Here is a 23,449-nt window from a genome sequence, read left to right as displayed (position 1 = left end):
GGGCCTTGCTCTTTTCTCACTGCTGCCATTGGGTGATAGGTACCTTAGGTCTTACGCTACCAAGTTCAGGAACAGTTATTAACCTACAGCCGTCAGGTTCCTGACCCAGTGTGGATAACTTCACTCCCTCATCACTGAACTGATTCCACAACCTACAGATTTACTTTCAAAAACTCTACAACTCACTATTATTTATTTACTTCATATTATTTGCACAATTTATCTTCTTTTCTACCTGGGTTGTTTACCTGTCTTTGTTTATAGTTTTTCATAAATTCTATTCTACTTCTTTACATGCCTGCAAGGAAACAAATCTCAAGGTAATATATGGTGATATATAGGTACAGAACTTTGATAATAAAATTATTTCAAACTTTGAGATCTAAATTTAAATCAGCATTCCAATATTGACTAGTATCAGTTAACATGTGATTATTGAAAGAATCAGTGTTTCCTGCGAATTCTGAGTCATTGCTGTACGATATATATTAATAACAATGTCCAACAGTTTTTGAATTAAAGAGAAGCATTTAACCCAACAGGAGAATACTGAATGGGTTAAAATATAAAAAGGGAACTTAAAATTATTTCCTCTTCTTTTTTTTTGTAATTTATTTTTTATTGAATTTCAGAATTATTTCCTCTTCTAATAATGCACTTAGTCAATGGTGACTTTCAAAAACCTTCAGGATCACTATCATAGCTCTAACACTCCCCATCATTAACATCATTCTTGTGCTTTTGTTGAAGGCATTCTATAGATTATATTTTCCGCAAAGAGATTTCCAAAGATGCACACTTTCTGTTGCTCTTTACTCTTATGTTCTATGGCCTTACTTATAGAACTGAAAATATTACAGCACGTATTAATGTCATTGTTCACAATCCTTCAAATTTAAAGCCTATTTAAATTTAGTACCTTAGAAACCACAACACAGTTATGCTCCTTCCTGAAACTTGAACAATTATTTTGAGAGCTGAGAAATTAACTTTCACTGGAGTTTCAAATGGAATAATTAGCACAAGCACTCAATACATTATTCCCTGATGACTAATTAGAAAGATAATTTGAGATTTGAGAGCTGCATTGTCTGGGGTTTTGCAGATTCAAGATTGTTTAACGTCATTTCCAGTACACAAGTGTAAAAGAGAATGAAATAATTGTTACCCTGGATCTAATGCAGCACAATAAAACCACAATAAGCTAAAGAACACAATAGTAATACAAAAAAAAACAATAAATGTAAATACATAAGATAGCTTATATACCAAAGCAACATACATAAAATGCTAGAGGAATTTAGCAGGTCAGGTAGCATCTATGGAAAAGAGTAAACAGTTAATGTTTTGGGCCAAGACCCTTCTTCAGGAAAGAAAATGGGAGAAAAAAGGAATTCTGTCCTAAGAAGCGTCTCGGCCTGAAACATTGACTGTTTACTCTTTTTCATAGATCCTACTTGGCCTGCTGAGTTCTTTAGCAGTTTATGTGAGTTGCTTTGGATTTCCAGCAACTCTGGATTTTCTCGTGTTTGTAATACTAGCTTACATACATAGATTGATTATATCTCTAAGAAGTGACATTAGGTCTGTACATAAGGTGACTCTGACAGAAAATGATAAAGTCGTGCTAGTGGGTTAGTGGGTAGAGGTGTTAGTCAGCCTTACTACAAACTATTCCTCAATGTGACAATATTACATTATTAAACTTGTTAATGTGCTTGAAGAAACAAGGCAGAGTCTAATAAAACAACTGGTATTGGCATGAAACAGAATTAAATTAAAACAATGTTCGTCCTACATCGCCCTGAAAATTGGTTCCCTTTCCCACCAGTGCAGACCTGCTACACTGTGTACCCTCCACAAAATGAGCTTCAGTTATTTGCCAGTGGTGCTTTGACAACTGTAAGCCCACGCCTTCTTTCATTGGAGTAGGCAAGGGGAGGAGCTGCATGCCAACACCACCTTCCAAGCCGCACACTATTCTGACTTGGAAATAGGACATGAATCCTTCACCGTAACTGGGTGTAATTCCTGTATCTCCATGTTCAACAGCATTCTGGAGATACCACCAGGACTGCAGTGACTGAAGGAGGCAGATCATCACCACTTCTATCTATCTATATTTCTACTTACAATAGGGGTTCAGATATCCCACCTCTCCCGGAAGTTCTGGGAGTCTCCTGCATATTAATAGTAACTCCCTGATGCCCGTAAATTATATACAATGTCCCGGAAATCAATTTTTTTGAGAGCGAGAGAGGGAGAGCGAGCATGAGAGAGAGAGAGAGAGAGTGCACGCCATGGCAGAGTGTTCCAAATAAAGAAAATATGAAACGTACATCACCCCAGACTACACTAAAGTGTACCCCTGCCTAAGAGGGGTCAAAAATAATGACAGTGTTACTCGCTGCACTGTTTGCAACAGTGACTTTTCTATTGCCCATGGTGGGTTAAGACTGTAAAAGACATGTTGAGGTGAGTTTAACACGTGTCATTCGTTCATTAGCATAGCTAACGTTATTTAAACGAGCTGGCTAGCTGCTAAGGAGCTACTCTATTGCAGACATCCCACCTCTCCCGGAAGTTCCAGGAGTTTCCCGCAAATTGATGGTGCTACCTCCCTGAAATGAGTTTTTTCAGGGTGGGATGTCAGGGGGTTCCCAATCTTTTTTATGCCATAGACCCCTGCCATTAACAGAGACCACATTTTTGGGAACCCCTTATTTAAAGATACAGTTACATGAACAAGTGAGGCATGGAAGGAGATGGAATTTCTGCCAGAAAGTGGGATTAGTATAGAAAGGGATGAGAGTCGCCAGGGTTTCTATACTGTACAACTCTAAAATACAACTCCATGTTTCAAATTAATCCTCCATTTTCAAATACCACTTTCTCTATTGTGGTAATAGACAGAGTGGAAGTGGAGAAGATGTTTCCTATACTGGGACAGTCTAGGGCCAGAGGGTGACAATTGCACAGCCTGCAAGTGTCGCAGTGCCTCTGGGGCCAACATAACGTGCCCAGAGTTTACTAATCCAGGTGCCTTTGGAATGTGGCAGAAATCGGAGGAAAACCCACATGATCACGGGGAGAACGTGCAATCTCCTTACAGAGAGCAACGAAAAGATAGCTTGCCATCCTCTCCTCATGAACATTTGTCTGGTGACTCGTATTAGGTCATACAACAATAAACCCTGAATTACCAATCCAACTCTAACAGAATCAAAAATATAACAGGTCAAAAGGAAAATATCTCTTACAGTTTTTCCTCTCTTGCCAGGTCTACCAACAGGTCCTCTGTATCCAGGGGCTCCAGTTACTCCTTTTGGACCCATTTCTCCCTTTAAAGAAAACGTATCATTTGTAAATATTAGATACTTAATCATAGAATAGTAAAGCACAGACATTGGCCCTTTGGCCAATCTTGACCATGCCAAATGTAAAACATTATTGCCACATTATTATTATTATTTAAAAAATGCAGCATTAAAAGGTTGTTATAGTTTTATTTTTAAAAAACCTATTAATAATTCTGAATGACTACTACTTCATGACATTTTTGCACCACTTACTTAACATGTATATGTCTATATATATTTACCTTAATTCAGTTTTTTATTATTATTTGTTGCAATGAAGCACTGCCACAAAATCAACAAATTTCTCGACATATGCCGGTGATATTAAACCTGATTCTGATGCTGTTTTAGTGGGATCTTCACATCTGAGGCCATAAGACATAGGTAGACAATTTGACCATTCAATCCATTGAGTCTGCTCTGTCATTCCATCACAGCTGATTTATTATCCCTCTCAACCACTTTCTTACGTTTTCTCCCCATAATATTTGATGCCCTTACTAATCAAGAACCTATCCACCTCCTGGCAATGAATTCCACACATTCAACTCCATCTGGTTAAAGAAATTCCTCCTCATCTCTGTTCTAAAGGGACTCCCTTCTATTCAAAAGCTATGTCCTCTGGTCCTAGATTCACCCACAATTAGGAACATACACTCTATGTACAATGTATTTAGGCCTTTAAACATTCAATAGGTTTCAATGATATCCCCCCTCCCATCATTCTTCTGAATTCTATCAAGTACAGGTCCAGAACTATCAAATGCTCCTCACAGATGAACCCTTTCATTCCCAGGATAATTTTTGTGAACCTCCTCTGAACCCCTCAAATGCCAGCACATCTTTTCTTAGATAAGGCCCTAAAACTGCTCACAATATTCCAAATGAGGGTTTGGAAACTTCTGGAAATTTTTGGTTTTCGGTGCCAGAGCCATGATTTGTCAGGAATTAGGACTTACCAAGCAGGTGAAGATTCCTTTCATGGTATTGGGCAAGCTCTGACATTTTCTAAAGATTTTTGTGGTCACTGATCACGTGACTGCAGTGGACTCGGGCCTTCTAGGTGCCAGGCTTCTGGATGAGATAGAATTACTGCAACATTTCCTGAGGAACAGCACAGTTTCCTGATTTCCAGGTTTATGTGAGCTCATCTGAGAGGATTGGAAGTTGTTGCTTGAATTACTGTTCAATCAGCACTGAGGACCAAGATTTCCACTGCTATTTTTGCCTCCAAATCAGGGCTACGCTGGTAATTTCATCCTACGTGACACTATAATTTTCCAACCACATATGTTAAAGCAACCATTCAGTAATTAATGAAATTAGCTCTGTCTGCCCTTTTCAAAATTGGATACTGCAGTGGTCAGTCATGAAACCTATGGCTCACATCCACAGTCTACTGAGCAAAAGGATATAATTTCCAATGCATGAATAATTCTTTCCTTTGCCTCTCTCAGGATTTATCCCAAGAGGAACTTTTTGTCTTATTTTAGCCTTTCACTGGCGTCTGAAACTCAGCTTCTTAGGAAGAATGAAGAGTACAAATAGGCAGCCATTTCCTGATTATCATTAATAACCTGACAGTGCTTTCTCTCCTCAGAGGTTCCAAACCACGTTATGGGCCTTCCTTTCACTCAGAAACACACAGACTGCATCATCTTGTGTTTATGATTTGCTGCTCTCTGGTGAAGCCTCTGGTGATACCTACCCTGAAGAGATTTACATTCTAGCCTCCTTCCTCTCCAATCCTGATGATGGGTGTTTGCCTGAAATGTTGACTGTTTATTCGCCTCCATAGATGCTGCCTGACCTGCTGAGCTCCTCCAGCAGTTTGGGTGTGTTGCTCTGAATTTTCAACATCTCTTCTGTTTTTGACTTGCTGCTTCGACTAATGTTTTTTAGCATATTTTTCTACTTCTGCCTTTTATCTTTCTTTCATCTTTTCTAAACACTTTTCCTACTTTCTCCCGAAGTCTGGTCAATATTTCTCCTTTACCTGTTAGCACCCTAGAGTCATAGCAGCATAGATCACTACAGCACAGAAACACGCCCTTTGGCTCAGCTAGTACATGCTGAACTGATATTCGACCTAGTCCCATTGACGTACACATGGACCATAGCTCTCCATTCTCCTCCCATCCACGTACTGATCCAAATTTCTCTTAAATGTTAAAATCAAACCTGCATCTACCACACTTCTGCTGGCTGCTCTTTCCACACTCCCACCATTCTCTGAATGAAGATGCTCCCCCTCAGGTTCCCCTTAAACATTTCACCTTTCACCTTTAAACCATGACCTCTAATTCTAGTCTCACTCACTCAGGTGGAAAAAAGGCTGCTTGCATTAACCCTATCTATACCTCTCAGAATTTAGTATACCTCTATTAAATCTCCCCTCATTGTTCTACACTACAGGGAAAAAGTCCTAATCTATTCAACCTTTCCCGATAAATCAGGTACTCCAGTCCTGGTAACATCCTTGTAAATTTTCTCTGTACTCTTTCAATCTGGTTGATATCTTTCCTGTAGGTAGGTGATCAAAACTGCACACAATACTCCAAATTGGGCCTCACTAACGTATTATACAACTTCAACATAACATCTTAACTCCTTAACTCAATACTTTGATTTATGAAGGCCAATGTGCCAAAAGCTTTTTTTATGACCCTGTGAAACAACTTTCAAGGAATTATGGAGTTGTATTCTCAGACCCCTGTGTTCTACTACACTCCTCAGTGCCTTATCATTCACTGCGAAAGTCCACCATAGTTTATTCTCCAAAAGTGCAGCACCTTGTACTCGTCTGCAGTAAATTTCATTTGTCATTTTTCCAGCTGGTTTAGATCCTGCTGCAAGCTCTGATAGCTTTCCTTGCTCTCCACTACGCTCCCACTCATGGTGTCATCCACAAATTTGTTGACCCACTTTACCACGTTATCATCCAGATCACTGATATACATGACAAACAACAACAGACTCAGCACTAATCCCTGCAGCACACTACTAGTCACAGGCCTCCAGTAGGAGAGGTAACCAGAAACAAATTAACAGAGCTTTTTTGCTTCTGTTTGTACTGTTCTGTTTGGATAAAAGAGCATTAATGTTTCCCAATCCAAAAAAGAGGATATTGCAGCTTGAAGTTATTAATTGGTTCAGGTATGCCTTGGCTATCTCTAAATTCAGTGACCTGGAAATTCAATTGTGGAGGCGGTACTGTCATGTGTGACGCCAAGCAGAGCTGCAGGATGGATGATTCTAATGAGAGAGATAACAGAAGACAATGGAGAAACATTCAAAATGCTAATAAGAGAGAAGAGAGAGATTAACGAGAAAGAAACACAATTCCGATGTTTGCGTCTGCGACAGGCTGTTTGCTTTGAACCTGAACTGTTTGAAGTTTGATGGACAGGTGATATCCCAGCAGGGGGATAAAAATAGCAGGTTTGCTAAGGCACGGGGCACACATGCCACGAGACCCTGGAAAGAGCAGTGTGCCCCACAAGGTGGTGGGAGTTTGGAGGACCGGTTATCGGGAATCGGTCAGAGGCTCACAGGGTGTAAAGGTATGATCGGTGGGAACCTGGTGTGTGTCCACCCTTGCCTGGGTGCCGGGTTCACCACGGAAGAACGATCGCATCCGGAACGGAGGGGTCGCAGTCGGTGACCACAGCGGGATCAGAAGGCATCGAAAAGGTTTGCCTGAAACCAATTGCATCTCTCACTCTCTCTCTCTCTCTCTCTCTCCAATGGTACAACAACAGCGATTACTTCGAACTGCACTAGACTGAACTGAACTCTGCTTCACTTAAGGCTGATCATTTTACCCCTAGACTGCGATAGAGCTTGATTGATTCCGATTCCCCTATTTCTGTGTATATGTGTACACCATCATTGCTAACCTGTTACATTTATATCCTTGTGATTAGTGTACTGTATTACTTATTTCTTTAATAAAACTTTATTAGTTCCTAGTAATCACAGACTCCAACACGTGTTCCATTTCTGCTGGTTTGGCATCCCAGTTACGGGGTACGTAACAGTACATACATAGAAACATAGAAAACCTACAGCACAATACAGGCCCTTTGGCCCACAAAGTTGTGCCAAACATGTCCCTACCTTAGAAATTACTAGGCTTACCTATAGCCCTCTATTTTACTAAGCTCCATGTACCTATCTAAATGTCTCTTAAAAGACCCTTAAAATACGCCTGAAGACCCACTTCCCAGTAACCATTTAGTTCTTGAACTAACTAACAAAAAAACCCTGGAACAAAAATGCAGGATATAGAGGCAATACACACAAAATGCTGGAGGAACTCAGCACCCCAGGCAGCATCTATGGGGAAAAAAGTATGGTTGACATATCGGGCTGACTGTACCTTTTTTTTCCATAGATGCTGCCTGGCCTGCTGAGTTCCTCCAACATCTTGTTTGTGTTGCTCAGATTTCCAGTATCTGCAGATTTTCTGTTGTTTAGAGTATAGAGGCAGTAATTACACCCCCCACCCCCCCATATTGTTGTTGCTTTCGGTTTCCGGAGTTTTGTCTTCCAATATAGTAGTTCTGGGACCACTTTGCACTAAATCCAGAGCTACACCAAAACGCTGAAGTAGCTCAGCCCATCAAACAGCATTTATGGAAATGAATAAATATTTGTCATTTCGGGCTGAGACCCAGTGATGTGTCTTGGCCTGAGATGTCGATTCTTTGTACTTCTCCATAGATGCAGCCCGACCTGCTGAGTTCCTCCAGCATTTTGTGTGTGTTACCTTTTGACTTAACTCATTCATTTGGTAAATATGACCCACCTGCTTGTCCATCTCACCTCAATGACTCAACCTGACATTTGAGAACTTGCTTTTCCTCATTTAAAAGAATGAAGAAGGATCTCATTGAAACCCATTCAATATTGAATGGTCCAGATAGAGTGTATGTTGCCTATAATGGGTAAGTCTAGGACTAGAGATCACAGCCTCAGAATAGATTGACATCCTTTTAGAACAGAGATCAGGAGGAATTTCTTTACCAGAGGCTGATAAATTAGTGGAATTCATTGCCAGGTCTTTGGGTATATTTAAAGTGGAGGTTGACAGGTTCTTGATTAGTAAGCGCATCAAATGTTATGGGGAGAAGGCAAGAGAGTGGGCAGGATAATAAATCAGCCACGATGGAATGCAGGAGTAGATTTGATGGGGAAAATGGATTAATTCTGCTCCTCTGTCTTATGGTCTTAAAACAATCTTGGCGAATTCTCCAAAGCGGACATGATGCAACACTAGGGATCAAATGAGAAGTTGTAGCAAACAAAGGAAGCACAAATTTTTCAATTTCCTTTTACTCTTCTAGATGTTGAGAGCTTATCACAGAAATTGAGACTTTACAGTGCAAACCTTACAGGCAGAGTCCAGGGACCAAAAGGCCAGAGAGTGCGATGTACAAGACTAAAACCCAGTGTACAATCTCCAGGTACATTGGATGTTTGAGCTGATGTCATGAGATGTCTTGGGATCTGGAGAGGTTCCAAATTCTGCTTCTATGTCTACTGGTCTTATGGTCTGACACTCAGACAGTTTTCTCACAAAAAGACAGCGAGGTTCAAAGGCATGACTGGTTTTATCTGGAAACTGATGTGAGATATGTGATGAACAGGGTGTTGTGTGCCTTAGAATTTTGTAGTGTCAGGAAAACATTCATATTGTGATACTCTACTGAATGTTGACACCTTTCTACTTGCTGAATTTCTCAGCTTTTGATGTACAGTCTGCCTTTTTGCCCAGTCATAACTACTATCTTTCCAAACCTCCTCTCACTCTCTCACCCACACCCTCTTTCTATGGACATATTATAACTAGCAACTGTTTTATCAAGGATCAACTTGATTTGCCATATACGTTTACATGTATTCAGAATCTGCTGTGATGTGTAGGACAGGGTGCAACATGTAACAAAAAAATAACATTCAAGACTTATAAGAATAAAAAATTATATAAAAAAATAAACTTAGAGTGTAAGTGCAGATATGGAATAAAATGTGCAAAAATACAGAAACACCAGCATATATTTACAATGCAAACAGCATTATACAAAGTGGTTTAAAGTGTTTACTGTGCAGTGATGGGGGTAATAGATAGAAGGGGTGGGGGAAGGTTAACTAGAATGGTTGATCAGATTAACTACCTGAGGGAAGAAACTTTTAAGATGGTGTAAGGTTATTGTTTTAATAGCCCGAAAGCATTTTCCAGAGGGGGGCCTATGGAAAATGCAGTTTGCTCTGTGGGTAGTGTCCGCAATGATTTTTCCTGCCCCCTTCTTGGTCCTGGACACATGCAAGTCCTGCAGCTTTGGTAGACTACAGACAACGACCTTTTCAGTGGACCTGACAGTTCACTGAAGTTTCGGTATATTGTGAGGGGGAGTTGCATCAAACCAGACAGTAATGGCTGATGTGAGGATGCTCTCTGCAATGCCATATTTAAACCAGAAGATGCTGTGTACAGCTTGGGAGGAGGCTGAGGCACGGCCATCATTTTGTGAATGGAGGAAATTGCAAGGCACAAGTTGAGAGCGAAGATAATTTAACAGCATGAATTGTTGATCAGCCTGTGTTATGTCTCCTATAGAGTTGTTATTTTTAATATAAGTACTCCCTTCTGCATTCTATGAGTTTATGCTGAATTATAATATATGATGCCTTTGAGTTAGAAGACTGTACATTCTCCATATTCAGAAGCATGTCTCTTCAGTACGGAGATGAGGAGGAATTTCTTTAGCCAGAGGGCAGTGAATCTGTGGAATCCATTGCCACAGACGGCTGTGGAAGTCATCGGGTATATTTAAAGCAGACTAACAGTGATTAGTAACAGTGTGAATGTTGATAGGAAGAAGGCAGGAGAATGGGGTTGAAAGGGATAATAAATCAGCCGTGATGGAATGGTGGAGCAGACTTGATGGGTCAAATGGGCTAACTCTGCTCCTATACCTTATTGTCTTATAGTCCATCTTGGCAACATGTCTTGACCTTGAACCTCAAAATACTTGTAGTTACTGTGTTACCAGTAGATAGCACTAGATGGTAGTGTGTCACTAACATTCTTCCTTTCCATTTGGCTACAAGTATGGTAATTTCAACATTCACAAAGGACAATCCACATGTCCATAAACCCCATATCAATTTACGTGCTTCCTGTCTAATTTAAAGTACATTTGAACATAAACTGTATTCTTTTCAACATAGAATTTCAACACACATTTCCAATACGCTTACACTAAGTGGCAGATGAACAATTTTCCCAGATTTGCTTCTTGTTGGTTGCTGTTCATTGTGACCTGGTTGAAATGCTGAGAGCTTTTAATGCGTGAGGAGCATTTGACGGCTCTGGGCCTGCACTCACTGGAGTTTAGAAGAATGAGGGAGGGATCTCATTGAAACCTGCCGAATCTTGAAATGTCTAGGTAATAGTGGATGTAGAGAAGATGTTTCCAATAGTGGGAGAGTCAAGGACAAGAGGGCACAGCCTCAGAATAGAAGGATATTCCTTTAGAACAGCGATGAGGAAGAACTTCTTCAGCCAGGAAGTGGTGAATCTATAATTTGTTGCCACAGATGACAGTGGAGACCAAGTCATTGGGTATATTTAAAGCAGATATCGATGGGTTCCTGATTAGTAAGGGCATTAACGATAATAGGGAGCAGGTAGGAGAAAGGGGTTGATGGAATGGTGGTGCAAACTCAATGGGTTGAAAGGCCTAACTCAGCTTCTATGCCTTGTAGTATTATGGTCTGATATAAGAATTCTTACCTCCACTTTGTCATTTGGCACCTTCAACATGTTTGGATCCAGGCTGTGATGAAATTAATTTCATTTCTTGTATTTAGAGATTCAGCACCCTTCCGGCCCAACTAGACGCAATGCCTAGTAACCCACCTATTTAACCCTACCCTAACCATAGGTCAATTTACAATGACTAATTAACCTACTAACTGGTATGTCTTTGGAATGTGGGAGGAAATTGGAGAACCCAGCAGAAACCCACACAATCACAGGGAGAATGTACAAATGTCTTACAGATGGCACCAGATACCCAGTGTTGTAATGTTGTCACCCTAAAGCTCTACGCTACCGTGGCTCCTCGTGTGGTCGTGGCAAAATCCAGCCTGAACCATGATGAACACACTGCTGGGTAGTAAAGGCTACTTGATAAACACAAGAAATTCTGCAGATAGTGGAAATGCAAAGTAACACACAAAAAACACTGGAGGAACAATGGAAATTAATAAACAGTTGACATTTTGGGCCAAGACAAATCATAAGGACTGAAAAGGAAGGAGGAAAATGCAGACTAAAAAGTGTGGGGAGGGGAAGGAGGCTAGCTAGAAGGTGACGGGTGAAGCCAGGAGGGTGGGAAAGGTAAAGGGCAAGAGAGGAAGGAATCTGATAGGAAAGGAGAGTGTACCATAGGAAAAGAGAAGGAAGAGAGAACCCAGGAGGAGGTGATCGGCAAGTGGGAAGAGGTAAGAGGCCAGAGTGGGGAATAGAAGTGGGGGGGGTTGGAAATTACTGTGTATGCTGCTGTAGTGTTCCGTGTTCTATATTCTGGATTGCACAGAGGTTGCTGGCTGCAAATTCTAATGTCAAACACCCGGGGGCCCACTGACTTGGGATAAGGTTATATACAATATTGGAGAAAAAGGATTGAGGGTAATTCTAATAGGAGAACAAATTCTATTAGGAGCAATCAATATGCATGTCATCAGGTTGGAGGCTACTTAGAAAAGAATTTGCTCATCCACCCTGAGGGAGGCCGTATCATAACACAAGAGGAGGCCATGCACCGACTTCTTGGAATGGGAAAGGAAATCGGAATTAAAAGTGCTACTTGCTAGCAAAGTTGATGACTTCCTTCATTATGTTAGTGATGATAAAGTGTGGAATGATTGAGCAGTGAATACTTAGTTTAGATATATCTTTCTATGCACTTCCAGCTGTTCCTTAATTCAAGATTCAAGATTCAAAATTGTTTAATGTCTTTCGCATTTACATGTGTGTAAATGAGAACAAAATAATTGCTACTCGGGATCTGATGCAGCAGAAAAGAAACACCTTGAGGCAAGGAACAGAATAATAAAAGTAAACACAACACAACAAATAGAAACAGATGAGATAGCTTATATACATCGAATGATCATACGTCCATGAGGTGATGTTCAGTACAAGAGTGTCTCTACATAAGGTGACTGACAGGAATAATAAAGTAGTGGTAGTTGGGGGTGTGGTGGAGTAGGTTAGTGGGTGGAGGTGTTAATCAGTCTTATGTCTTGGGGAAAGTAACTGTTTTTGAGTCTGGTGTCCTGGTGTGGATCATATGTTGCCTCCTCCCTGATGGGAGTGGGACAAACAGTCCCTGTGCAGGGTGGAGTGCATTAAATTAGCAAAAACTGCCTTCTGTGGCTCTCAGAAGATCTACTATGGATCATCCACATGCCATTCTGCTGAGTGTGTTTGCAAATGATTCGTTCTTAGTTTTAGCATTGTGTGTTGGGTCCTGCTACTACTGGCGATGCAGATATTCCTGAGCAACACACGTACACAAAATGCTGGAGGAACTCAGCGGGTCAGGCAGCGTCCATGTAAGAGAGTGAACAGTTGACATTTGAGGCCGAGGCCCTGATCCCCGATGTCTGAAACTTAATCTGAAACATTGACTGTTTACTCTTTTCCATAGATGCTGCCTGACCTGCTGAGCTCCTCCAGCATTTTGTGTGTATTGTTTTGGATTTCAAGCGTCTGCAGATTTTCTCATGTTTGTGACACACACAAAATGCTGGAGGAACTTGGCAGGTCAGGCAGCATCTATAGAAGGGAATAAACAGTTGATGTTTTGGGCCAAGACCCTTCAACTGGACTCTTGAAGCCTATTAACTCTTTTTAGCTGATTAATTTCCCAGAACCACCCATAATTAGTGTGGCTAATTGTACTAGTCACATTATATACAATATATAACCGACTATATTCTATATCCAATGATATCCTATGTCCTTCTGGATTTTGTATATAACCTTATACCAAATCAGTACAGAATGACATAAGACATGCCCTCTAAGTTGAGAAATGCTAAGAGACTGTGTGGGTTATTCAGGAGTTATCCAGTGAATGGTAAGATGCTTCGAGTATTGTGTTCAGTTCTGGTCACCTCATTATAGGAAGGATATTAAAGCTTTAGAGAGGAGATTGACCAGGGTACTGCCTGGATTAGAGAGCATGTCTTATGCGGATAGGTTGAGCCAGTTAGAGCTATCCTCTCTTTGGAGAAGAGGAGGGCTTGATAGAGGTGAACAAGATGAAAAGTGGATTGAATGGACAGCCTAGTGGTCACGGTATGTATAATAATTGTTTTGTTTGTCCCCTAGTGGTTACAATTCTGTATGATTCTGGAAGCTTCTCCTGGCATCGCATTATTTGAATAATGGCTATCTAATTGTTTAACTCTTATCTACATATTTGAACGGAATGTTTCTTATCCATGTTATAAAATGAGCTGAGCACATAGCTAATATTACTTTTATAAATACTAGTAAAACCACAAACCAATATTACTTTTCACCATCTTCAGTCTTTTCTGTTCTCAGTTCATAGCTACTAGCCCCTGCTACCGTCTGCTTCAATTTCTCTTTGTTCTATCAGCACTGAATAAATGATCATGAAACAGCAAGTTTTATGCCCTTTCTTGACTTCCAAAAAAACTTTGGATTAAAAATATCAGAATCCAACAGTGATGAAGAAAGCCTTTGTTTATTTCCTCTTCCTTTTTAGCCATTGATTAAGAAATAAAATAATGTTTTCATACACTTGCCCATAACTGTAGCCTCTGTATCCATTCTTACATAAGCCAGTGGTATATAATCTAAAGAACGGCAGCCAAGAATGTCGTTTCCATTCACCTACACACATATCGCAATCTGGTTATATCTTATTTGTTATCCAGTCACATGGCAACCCTAATCCTATTTCAAACAGATGAATCAAATATCTGTCTCATTTATGTCTCACTGTAACACCCTCTCTCTCTTTTCGTCATCTGAATAGTGCTTCTCAAAACCAAGCTAGTGAAACCACAAACCAGAATTACTTTTCACCACAAACAAGAGAAAAACTGCAGATGCTGGAAATCCAAACAACACACTCAAAGTGCAGGAGGAACTCAGCAGGCTTGGCAGCATCGCCTCGGCCCGAAACGTCTACTGTATTTTTTCCCATAGATGCTGCCTGGCCTGCTAAGTTCGTCCAGCAGTTTGTGTGTGTTACTTTTCACCAGCTTTCTAACAACAAATTGTGTTCTGCTGTTACCAGTGGCTCCATTTTGTCTTAATTAAAATACCCTTTATCATATTCTGTAAATTATTGGTGGATCCCTTTCTGAAATATGGTGGCCTTTCAACTCGGCAACACATCCTATCCTCTGTCCTTCAAGGTTTCGATGCGTACAATTTTAGTATCATCAGGTATTTTTTAAAACAGGGGTTCCCAACCGGGGACAATGGACTTTTTGCTTAATAGCATTGGTCCATGGCATAGAAAAGGTTAGGGATCTCTGCTTTAGAAAAAGGGTGGGGGGGTATCTCATTAAACTTACTGAAGATTGAAAAGCCTAGATAGAGTGGACGTGAAGAGGATATTTTCGATAGTGGCAGAGTCTGAGACCAGAGGGTACACCCTCAAAATACAAGAATATCCCTTCAGGATGGATGAGGAGAAATTTATTTATCCAGAGGACGGTGGAATTCGTTACCACAGATGGCTATGGAGGCCAAGTTATTGGATGTATTTAAAGCAGAGGTTGATAGGTTCTTGATTAGTAAGGGTGTTAAAGGTTACCAGGAGAAGGGAGAATGGGGATGAGAGAGATAATAAATCAGCCATGATCAAATGATGGAGTAGGCTTGATGGGCTGAATGGCCTAATTCTGCTCCTATGTCTTGTAGCCTTATGGTGTTACATTTCATGCAGGTGGTGTTTGAACGTGTGAAGCCAAGGGTGTGGAAGGGGTGGGAGGGCTGGAGGGGGTGCAGGCTGTGTATGTACATGGAGATGGTGATGGGAGGGGATGAGAGGCTCAGTGTACGTAGCAGCCGGATAAAGATGCCTTAACTGTGCAAACAATTTTCCCTGCAGACCAAAATATTTCAAAGCTAGATTTATTAGCCACTAGTAAATGCTAATATGGTATATGCATAAAATGGACAATTGCAGCACTTTTGTATGTGTGAACTGAATACAGTCTAATTTACTAAAAGCAACCGAGCATGAAGATTAATTCTGATATTATACTTTCCCTGGACCTGCAGTAACATGCCCGTCCAACACACCAGCCAATAATACGGAAGTATCAAGAGCTGAGTTATCTGAATGGATATCAGTATTAAGCATTAAAGCACCTGGAGTATTGCAGAAAGTCAGGGGTCCTAAAGATCCATCAATATTCATTACGGAATGGAAAACTACAGACACAGAGAGGGCACATTTACTGACAAAATGCCAGTAGCTTTGGAGGAGTGAATAAGGGAACATGGCTACACACTTGCTACATTAAGGAACACCCAGCCTGCTAAATAGCACACATGAAACCATAAGAGTGTAAAACATAGCAGCAGAATTAGGCCACTCGGCCGATTCAGTTTGTTCCACCGTTCAACTGGCTGATTTATTTTCCCTCTCAGCCCCATTCTCCTGCCTTCTCCCCGTAGCAGTTGACACACTTACTAAACAAGAAACTATCAATTTTAAGTATACGCTATGACTAGGCCTTCATAGCAATGAATTCCACAGTCACCATCTTTGGGCTATGCAAGTTTGTCTTCATCATCTCTTTTCTAAAGGGACATCCCTCTATTCTGAGCAGTACCCTCTGGTCCTAGACTCCCCGACTATATGAAACATCTTCTCTACATCCACTCTATCTAGGCCTTTCAATGTTTAATAGGTTTCAGTGAGATCCCCCCTTCATTCTTCTAAACTCCAGTCAATACAGGCCAAGAACCATTAAGTGCTCCCCATACATTAACCATTTGATTCCCCGGATTATTCTCATGAGCCTCCTCTAGACTCTTTCATACGCCGGCACAAGCTTTCTTAGATGATTCTTAGATAAAATTGTTCACAATACTCCAATGTGGTCTGAAGCCGGGAGGGGTTGGTTGGAAGAAGTAAAGAGCTAAAGGAGAAGGAATTGGACAGTTGTGAGTGAAAGAGAGCAAAGGAGTCCTTAAGAGCATAAGGCATAGGATCAAAATTAGGCCATTTGGTCCATTAAGCCTTCTCTGTCATCCGATCATGATTGATTTATTTTCCCCCTCAAGTCCTTTCTTCTGCTTTCTCCCTGTAATCTTTGACACCCTTACCAATCAAGAACCTATCAATCTCTGCTTTAAACATACACAGAAAATGCAGCAAAACAAAGTAGATAGTTAAAGCATAAACATTGTGACCAGAAAATGATACTAGGCCTAAGGAAATCTTGTAAATTTCTACAGATGTACTATGGAGAGTATTCTAACTAGCTGATATGGGGTGTGGGGGGGGTAGGGAAGGGGATGGTTGGGCACTGCACAGGATCAAAATAAGCTACAAAAAGTTATGAACAGTCAGCTCCATCATGGGCACCAGCCTCCCCAGCTTCCAAAACCTCTTCAATGAGTGAGACCTCAAAAAGGTGCCATCCATCATTAAGGACCCCCATCACCCAGGACATGCCCTCTTCTCATTGCTACCATCAGGGAGGAGGTACAGGAGCCTGAAAGCACACACTCAGTGATTCAGGAATAACTTCTTCCCTTCTGCCATCAGATTTCTGAATGGACATTGAACCCATAAACACTACCTCACTATTAGTCCTGACGAAGGGTCTCGGCCTGAAACGTCGACTGCACCTCTTCCTACAGATGCTGCCTGGCCTGCTGCGTTCACCAGCAACCTTGATGTGTGTTGCTTGAATTTCCAGCATCTGCAGAATTCCTGTTGTTTGCATTTAACCTCACTATTTTTTCTCTTTTTAATTTAGTTTAATGATTTATATATATATGTAATATAGAGTGCAAAAAGAGAAAAAAATATATATACAGTACATAGTATATAATACTTCCTACTGTAACTTACAATAATAATGTTCTATTATTACATAATGGAATGTACTGTTACCACATAACAGAAAATATCACAGCATACGCCAGTGATATTAAATCTGATTCTGACTTCTGCAAGTGGTTACACATCACGAGCACCTGCCACAGCTGATATGCAAGATAATATCTCTGCAGACGTCTTAATGCTGAAGAAATGGAGTGCAAGATCAAGGTTGTCACTGCCCTGTCTGCAACACCTGTGCACTGTCTTGTTGCCTGTTCCACGACTTGTGATCTGCCAAGCTCCAGGCTCCGGAGTTTATAAAATTCGGTTTCCCATTTATCCTGCCCACCACTTACCGGAAGAGATTACAGTGAACCAATTTGGAAACAGATATACACCACATATATAAATTATCATCTTTGCAATTTGATTATTTTCCACATATGCTAATATTGAGTTGGCAATAGTAAACTTGTAAGAATGGCACAGAGAAGAAATACAACAAGTGTTAAATGAGTGGGAACTATGTTCCCTTGGTACTCTGACATCTGTTGCCTGTATATTATTTTGATTGTAAATTATTTAGTGTCTTCAGTTCTGTCAGGCAACAGAATGAGACTGAGAGGGAATCAGATCAGCCATGATGAAATAGCAGAACAGACTCAATGGGCTGAAAAACCTGATTCTGCTCCTAGGTGTTGTAGCCAGAATGTACATATGCTATAGTTTCATTTTGCTTCATTTTGGATATCATCAATTTTTGAGATGCTCAAACAACCCCATCTGGTTCTAACAGTCAGTCCATGGCCAAAATCACTTGGATCGCATTCCTTCCGAATTCTGACATTTGGTCTGAACAACAACTGAACCTCCTGACCATGTCTGCTTGCTTTTACGCATTGCGTTGCTACCACATGATTAGCTGATTAGATATTTGTATTAACGAGCAGGTGCACAGGTGTACCTAATAAAGTAATTCCCGAACGAGGAAAAGAAATATTTTGGGGCAGCACGGTAGTAGTGGTTAGCACAACGATTTACAGTACAGGCAACTGGGGTTCAATTCCAGCCACTGCCTGTAAGGAGTTTGTACTTTCTCCCTCTGAACATGTGGGTTTCCTCCTGGTGCTCCGGTTTCCCCCTCAGTCTAAAACACACCGGTTGGTAGGAGAATATGTCATTGTAAATTGTCACAAAGTGTATAAATCATGATACAGCAAGGACAATTTGAGCCGAGCTGGACTAACCTATTCTGTCTCTCTTTTAGTGCTATGTACTTACTTTCTGTCCCAGCATTCCAGGAAGACCCATTACACCCTGAATGATAAAGAAGATTCAGAGGATCAGTCATCTGGTCAGAGAAGTTTGCAACATTTACAGTTCTATTTCTTAAGTTACAGCACATTCCATACTGCAAGGCAGAGGTACAGTAAATATGAGCATCTGAGACACCTGTAATTAACTTTGTAGCCTACAGATATAAATATTTAACAAAATTCTTACCATTTCTCCTTTGATTCCTTGTTGTCCTTTTTCACCAACTACACCCTGCAGAAAAAGCATACATTGTTAGAACAGTGACCTGTTCTTTGCAGAGCAAAGACAACTATAACCATCTTCATCATCACCATTATGTGCCGTGTCATACGACATAGGCGATCATGGTCTATGAATATGATTGTCTTGGCAAATTTTTCTACAGAAGTAGTTTGCCACTGCCTTCTTCTGGAAAATGCCTTTAAAGCTGAGGTGACCCCTGCCATTATCAATACTCCTCAGAGATCGTCTGCCTGGAGTCAGTGGTCGCAAAATTGGGGCTTGTGATATGCACCAGCTGCTCGTGTGACTTTTGGGAGTTGAGGATCATGCGTGTGGTTGGCAGCCCATCTTGGAGAAAGAAAACTCTGATCTCAAACCTCCACTGCCTTGTGGCTATACACACTGATGGGAGAGGCTTTAGGAGTAAACTCCAAGGTAAATATCCAGAGCTGGAGTCCCAATGGCAGCCCTATGTTGAGTTCAACACCGACTAGCAATTCCTGCGATGCTGCTGGTGCCAAGCCGTATCAGTCTCTGCCGTTGCTTTGGGTTTCTTCCACGCGTGGGGAGGGGGAGCTTGCTTGCTCTGCATATTGTACTACCCTGGCTTGTGTATCTAGACAGCTGGTACACAACATCCAAGTCGACCCTGACCTATGGGGGCTTCCGAGTCATACGACTATCCACCACCTGCTCCCATGGCTTAACGTGACCCTGATCGGGTGTGGGGGAAGGGTGGCTAAGTGGATGTTACACCTTGATCAAGGGTGACCTGCAGGCTAGCAGAGGGAAGGAGCGCCTTACACCTCCTCTGGTAGAGACATACCTCCACCTCGTCACCCTCAGCTATCACCAACACATCTTCATCCAGAGCAACAGACACAAAAAGCTGGAGGAGCTCAGCAGGCCAGGCAGCGTTTGGGGAGGGTGTGGGAAGAACTGTCAATGTTTCAGGTCGGAACACTGCAGAAGGTATCAGTAACGCGCACACAAAATGCTGGAGGAATTCAGTGGGCCAGGCAACATTTACAGAAGAGAATGAACAGGCAGAGATGTTTCATCGTGACTGGAAAGGAAGGGGGAAGAAGCCAGAATAAGGAGGTTGGGGGTGCGGGAGAGGAAAAGGTACAAATTGGCAGATGATTTGTGACACCAAATGAGGGGAAAGGTGGGTGGGGGAGACAGGGGTGAAGTAAGAAGCTTGGAAGTGATAGATGGACGAGGTAAAGTGCTGGAGATGGAGGAGTCTGAAAGGAGGGAACAAACATGAAGCACATTTGCTTTCCTTTTTCTTGATCATCTTCTCCTCAGCAATCCTGAAAATGCAAGCCATACTAAAAACCACCTTCCTAAGAAACCATTACTTGCATCCGAGCCTTCATGGAGAAGGTTAATAAATTCTGCTCTTATCCAAACATGCCTGCTTCAGAGATAGCTGGAGAAAACAGCACATAGGCCCTGATATAGTTACCCTGTCCCTAAGACAACTTCAGCAGCCTGTTCTGACCACATTAGCAAAAGGTTTTGCATTCACACACAGAGCCTGCTTGGCTCAGATGGACTATACATATACACTCATGTAAAGTTTTATAAGGTTAATTTATGGATCTTTAGCAACTTACGAACCTTTTCACCTTTTTGTCCAGTCAAACCCTAGAAGAGAACAAAAATCCAATTATCTCATCTTCATCAAGGATCTAACTTTCTGCCCATATGATTTCAAATGGTTGCTTTTAAATATGAATAAAGTGGTTTTGGTTGCATGAGGATACACAGATTTTCCTGAGACATTGACCCAACAAAATCGTAACCATCACAGTCTTGAAAATTTTAGTTGACCCACCCCTCACAGAATCACAGAATCGTGTGTGTGTGTGTGTGTGTGTGTGTGTGTGTGTGTGTGTGTGTATGGGGGGGAGGGGGGAGGGGAGTGGGAGAGCGAAATGGAGAAGGAGAGAGGGAGGAGGGGAAAGGGAGATGGAGGAGATGATAAGTGACTGAGGTGGGGAGAGGGGAGGGAAAGATGGTTAGAGAGAGAGAGAGAGAGAGAGAGAGAGAGAGAGAGAGAGAGAGAGAGAGAGAGAGAGAGAGAGAGAGAGAGAGAGACAGACAGACAGACACAGTGCGAGATTTTTAGATTGACTTTCTGTGAAACTGGTCTTCACTCCAATTTTAGTATTGTATTCTGAGTTCTTACAGTAACTTCTACCAGAGAAAATCACTCCCCTTGCAGTTACCACTTGAATCCTCCATCCCCTCTACTATTCCTCCTTACACTCAACCAATGTACAACTCTTCCAATAAAACCATTTCTTTTCATTAATTTTATTTTCGTCAATTATAAATACAGCCCTATTGTACAGAAAAGATGACGTACAATTTTTAAAATAAATATTGCAGATATTGGAAATGAGAAAGAGAAATGTGAAAGCAATCTACAGATCAAAGAACCCATTTTCAGAAATTAACATAATGGATTTATTTTCAGATTTTAAAAAATATAAAGTGCAATTGAAGTATTGGAGTAAAAGAGATTATAATTGAACAGTAACACTGTAATTCAACAGACGTTACTTCAAAATGTCAAAATTTTGCTCTCATGTTCATAGGTCCTTCTGTGTGAGGTTTATCGCTGTTCACGGGCACAGAGCACCCTGACAACTGGAGACAACAACAGCACAAAAACATGCTAAAACAAAAATTCTCAGCTCCATTCCCCATGCTAACATGAAACTTTATTTCATAAATAGTCAAAAAGAACTGTCATTTGAAAAGTGTGAGCCATTCAGATGGATTAGAACTCTGTAATCCCTGCAGAGAAATTTAAAAAGAAATACATTAATATTTTCCTACTAGATCAGGATTGCACTTGTCATAATTTTGGCATCATGTTCTTCACAGTGACAGTAACAAAGTGGTTTTGATGGATTATTAAGCTATTTTCACTCTCATTGGAAAATGTCTAATTGATGTTATTCTTATTAGTTTCAATGACTGTATGATTCATGTGTGCACAATCAATTCCTGTGCAGACGGTATTTTAATCAATATGTATCTGCTCTGCTGTATATTCAGAAACAACTTGATTTCCATTCTTACCATAGGAACAAGCCACCTTTTTTCTCTCACACACTAGAGATAGACTCCATACCATGGAGATGCCATTTAGATGTGTTAACGTTAATTGACTGGTTGCTGCTATACCTGTCTCAGATGGTTATATTTCAACCCATTGAGTCTGCCTGCCATTTCATCATGGCTAATCCACTTCCCTCTCAACCCTATTTTCCTGCCTTCTCCCCATATCCCTTCATGCCCTGAGTAATCAGCCTCCACCTTAAATGCACCCAATGACCTGGCCTCCATAGCCACCTGTGGCAATGAATTCCACAGATTCCCCACCCTCTGGCTCAAGAAATTCCTCCTCATCGCTGTTCTAAATGGACATCACTCTATTTTGAGGCTGTGCCCTCTTCTTCATAGATTCTGCCACCAAAGGAAACATCCTCTTCACATGCTCTCTATCTAGGCCTTTTAACATTCGACGTTCGATAGGCTTACTTACTTACTACCCATTACACCGCTGGCGTTTAGGGCAGCAATGAAGCTTCTCCCTCTCTGTCTGTACAGAAGGATTCTTCATTGCTGTTTCCATAAGAATTTTGTTTTACCAGTCAGGGTTATTTAACCCTGAGCTGAACATCCGAACCTGGAGGACCAGTGGACCACTCTTAGTCTGGCCTCTACCCCTTTGACCTGTTTGGCATGGGTGACCCTACCAAGGCCCTGACTCTAGCCACTGTAGCTCTCTGGGTCATTGAACCTACAAGAAGCTGTGGTCCTCTTGGAGGACTTTCAACAGGATTATTGTTTGTTTATTAATTTATTTATTATTTAGGTTTTTAAAAATTTGCACAGTTTGTCATCTTTTGCGCATTCGTTATTTGTCAATCTTTGTGTGAAAAACATTGATTTTATTGCACTTCTTGGTTCTACTGTGAATACCTGCAAGAAAATGAATCTCGGGGTACTATATGGTGACATATACTGTGCGTACTTTGATAATAAATTTTATTAGGCTTTTGAAAGTATTGGCATATCAATACAAGTTAAAATGATGCATTAATGAGAGCAGAACTTCCCAGTCGTAATGTTTGTCTGTGCCTGTTGCGGTTGTTTTTCTAGCCAGTACAGATTGTGTACTAAGTAGGTACTGGTGATTTTGTTCAGGGGTTCTGAACCTTTTTTACGTTATGGACTTCTTTGGCAGTCCAGTGAAGCCTATGAACCCCTGATCAAAATAATGTATTTAAATGTATAAAATAAAATACATAGGATTACAAAATAAACCCATTTTATTGACTTGCAAATAACAAATTTTTGACATAGTAATATATGTGTTTAACGGATTAAATAACAAGACTATAC

General features: G+C 41.0%; 1 protein-coding gene across 1 annotated transcript in view; it reads right to left on the bottom strand.

Moving 5' to 3' along the window:
• The window catches only part of colq (collagen-like tail subunit (single strand of homotrimer) of asymmetric acetylcholinesterase), a 101,747-nt gene that overhangs the window by 28,332 nt on the left and 49,966 nt on the right, over window positions 1-23,449 (bottom strand). Inside the window, exons 8-11 of the mRNA XM_072282988.1 lie at window positions 20,648-20,674; window positions 18,986-19,030; window positions 18,764-18,799; window positions 3,261-3,341 (exon numbers count right to left, since the gene is read on the bottom strand). Coding sequence (XP_072139089.1) covers window positions 3,261-3,341; window positions 18,764-18,799; window positions 18,986-19,030; window positions 20,648-20,674 — 189 coding nt within the window. The remainder of the gene's footprint in view (window positions 1-3,260; window positions 3,342-18,763; window positions 18,800-18,985; window positions 19,031-20,647; window positions 20,675-23,449) is intronic.

The sequence above is a fragment of the Mobula birostris genome, chromosome 19 (genome assembly GCF_030028105.1).
Source record: "Mobula birostris isolate sMobBir1 chromosome 19, sMobBir1.hap1, whole genome shotgun sequence".
NCBI lineage: Eukaryota > Metazoa > Chordata > Chondrichthyes > Myliobatiformes > Myliobatidae > Mobula > Mobula birostris.
Note: the sequence above shows the minus strand (reverse complement) of the source record. Positions and strands in the feature narration are given on the sequence as shown.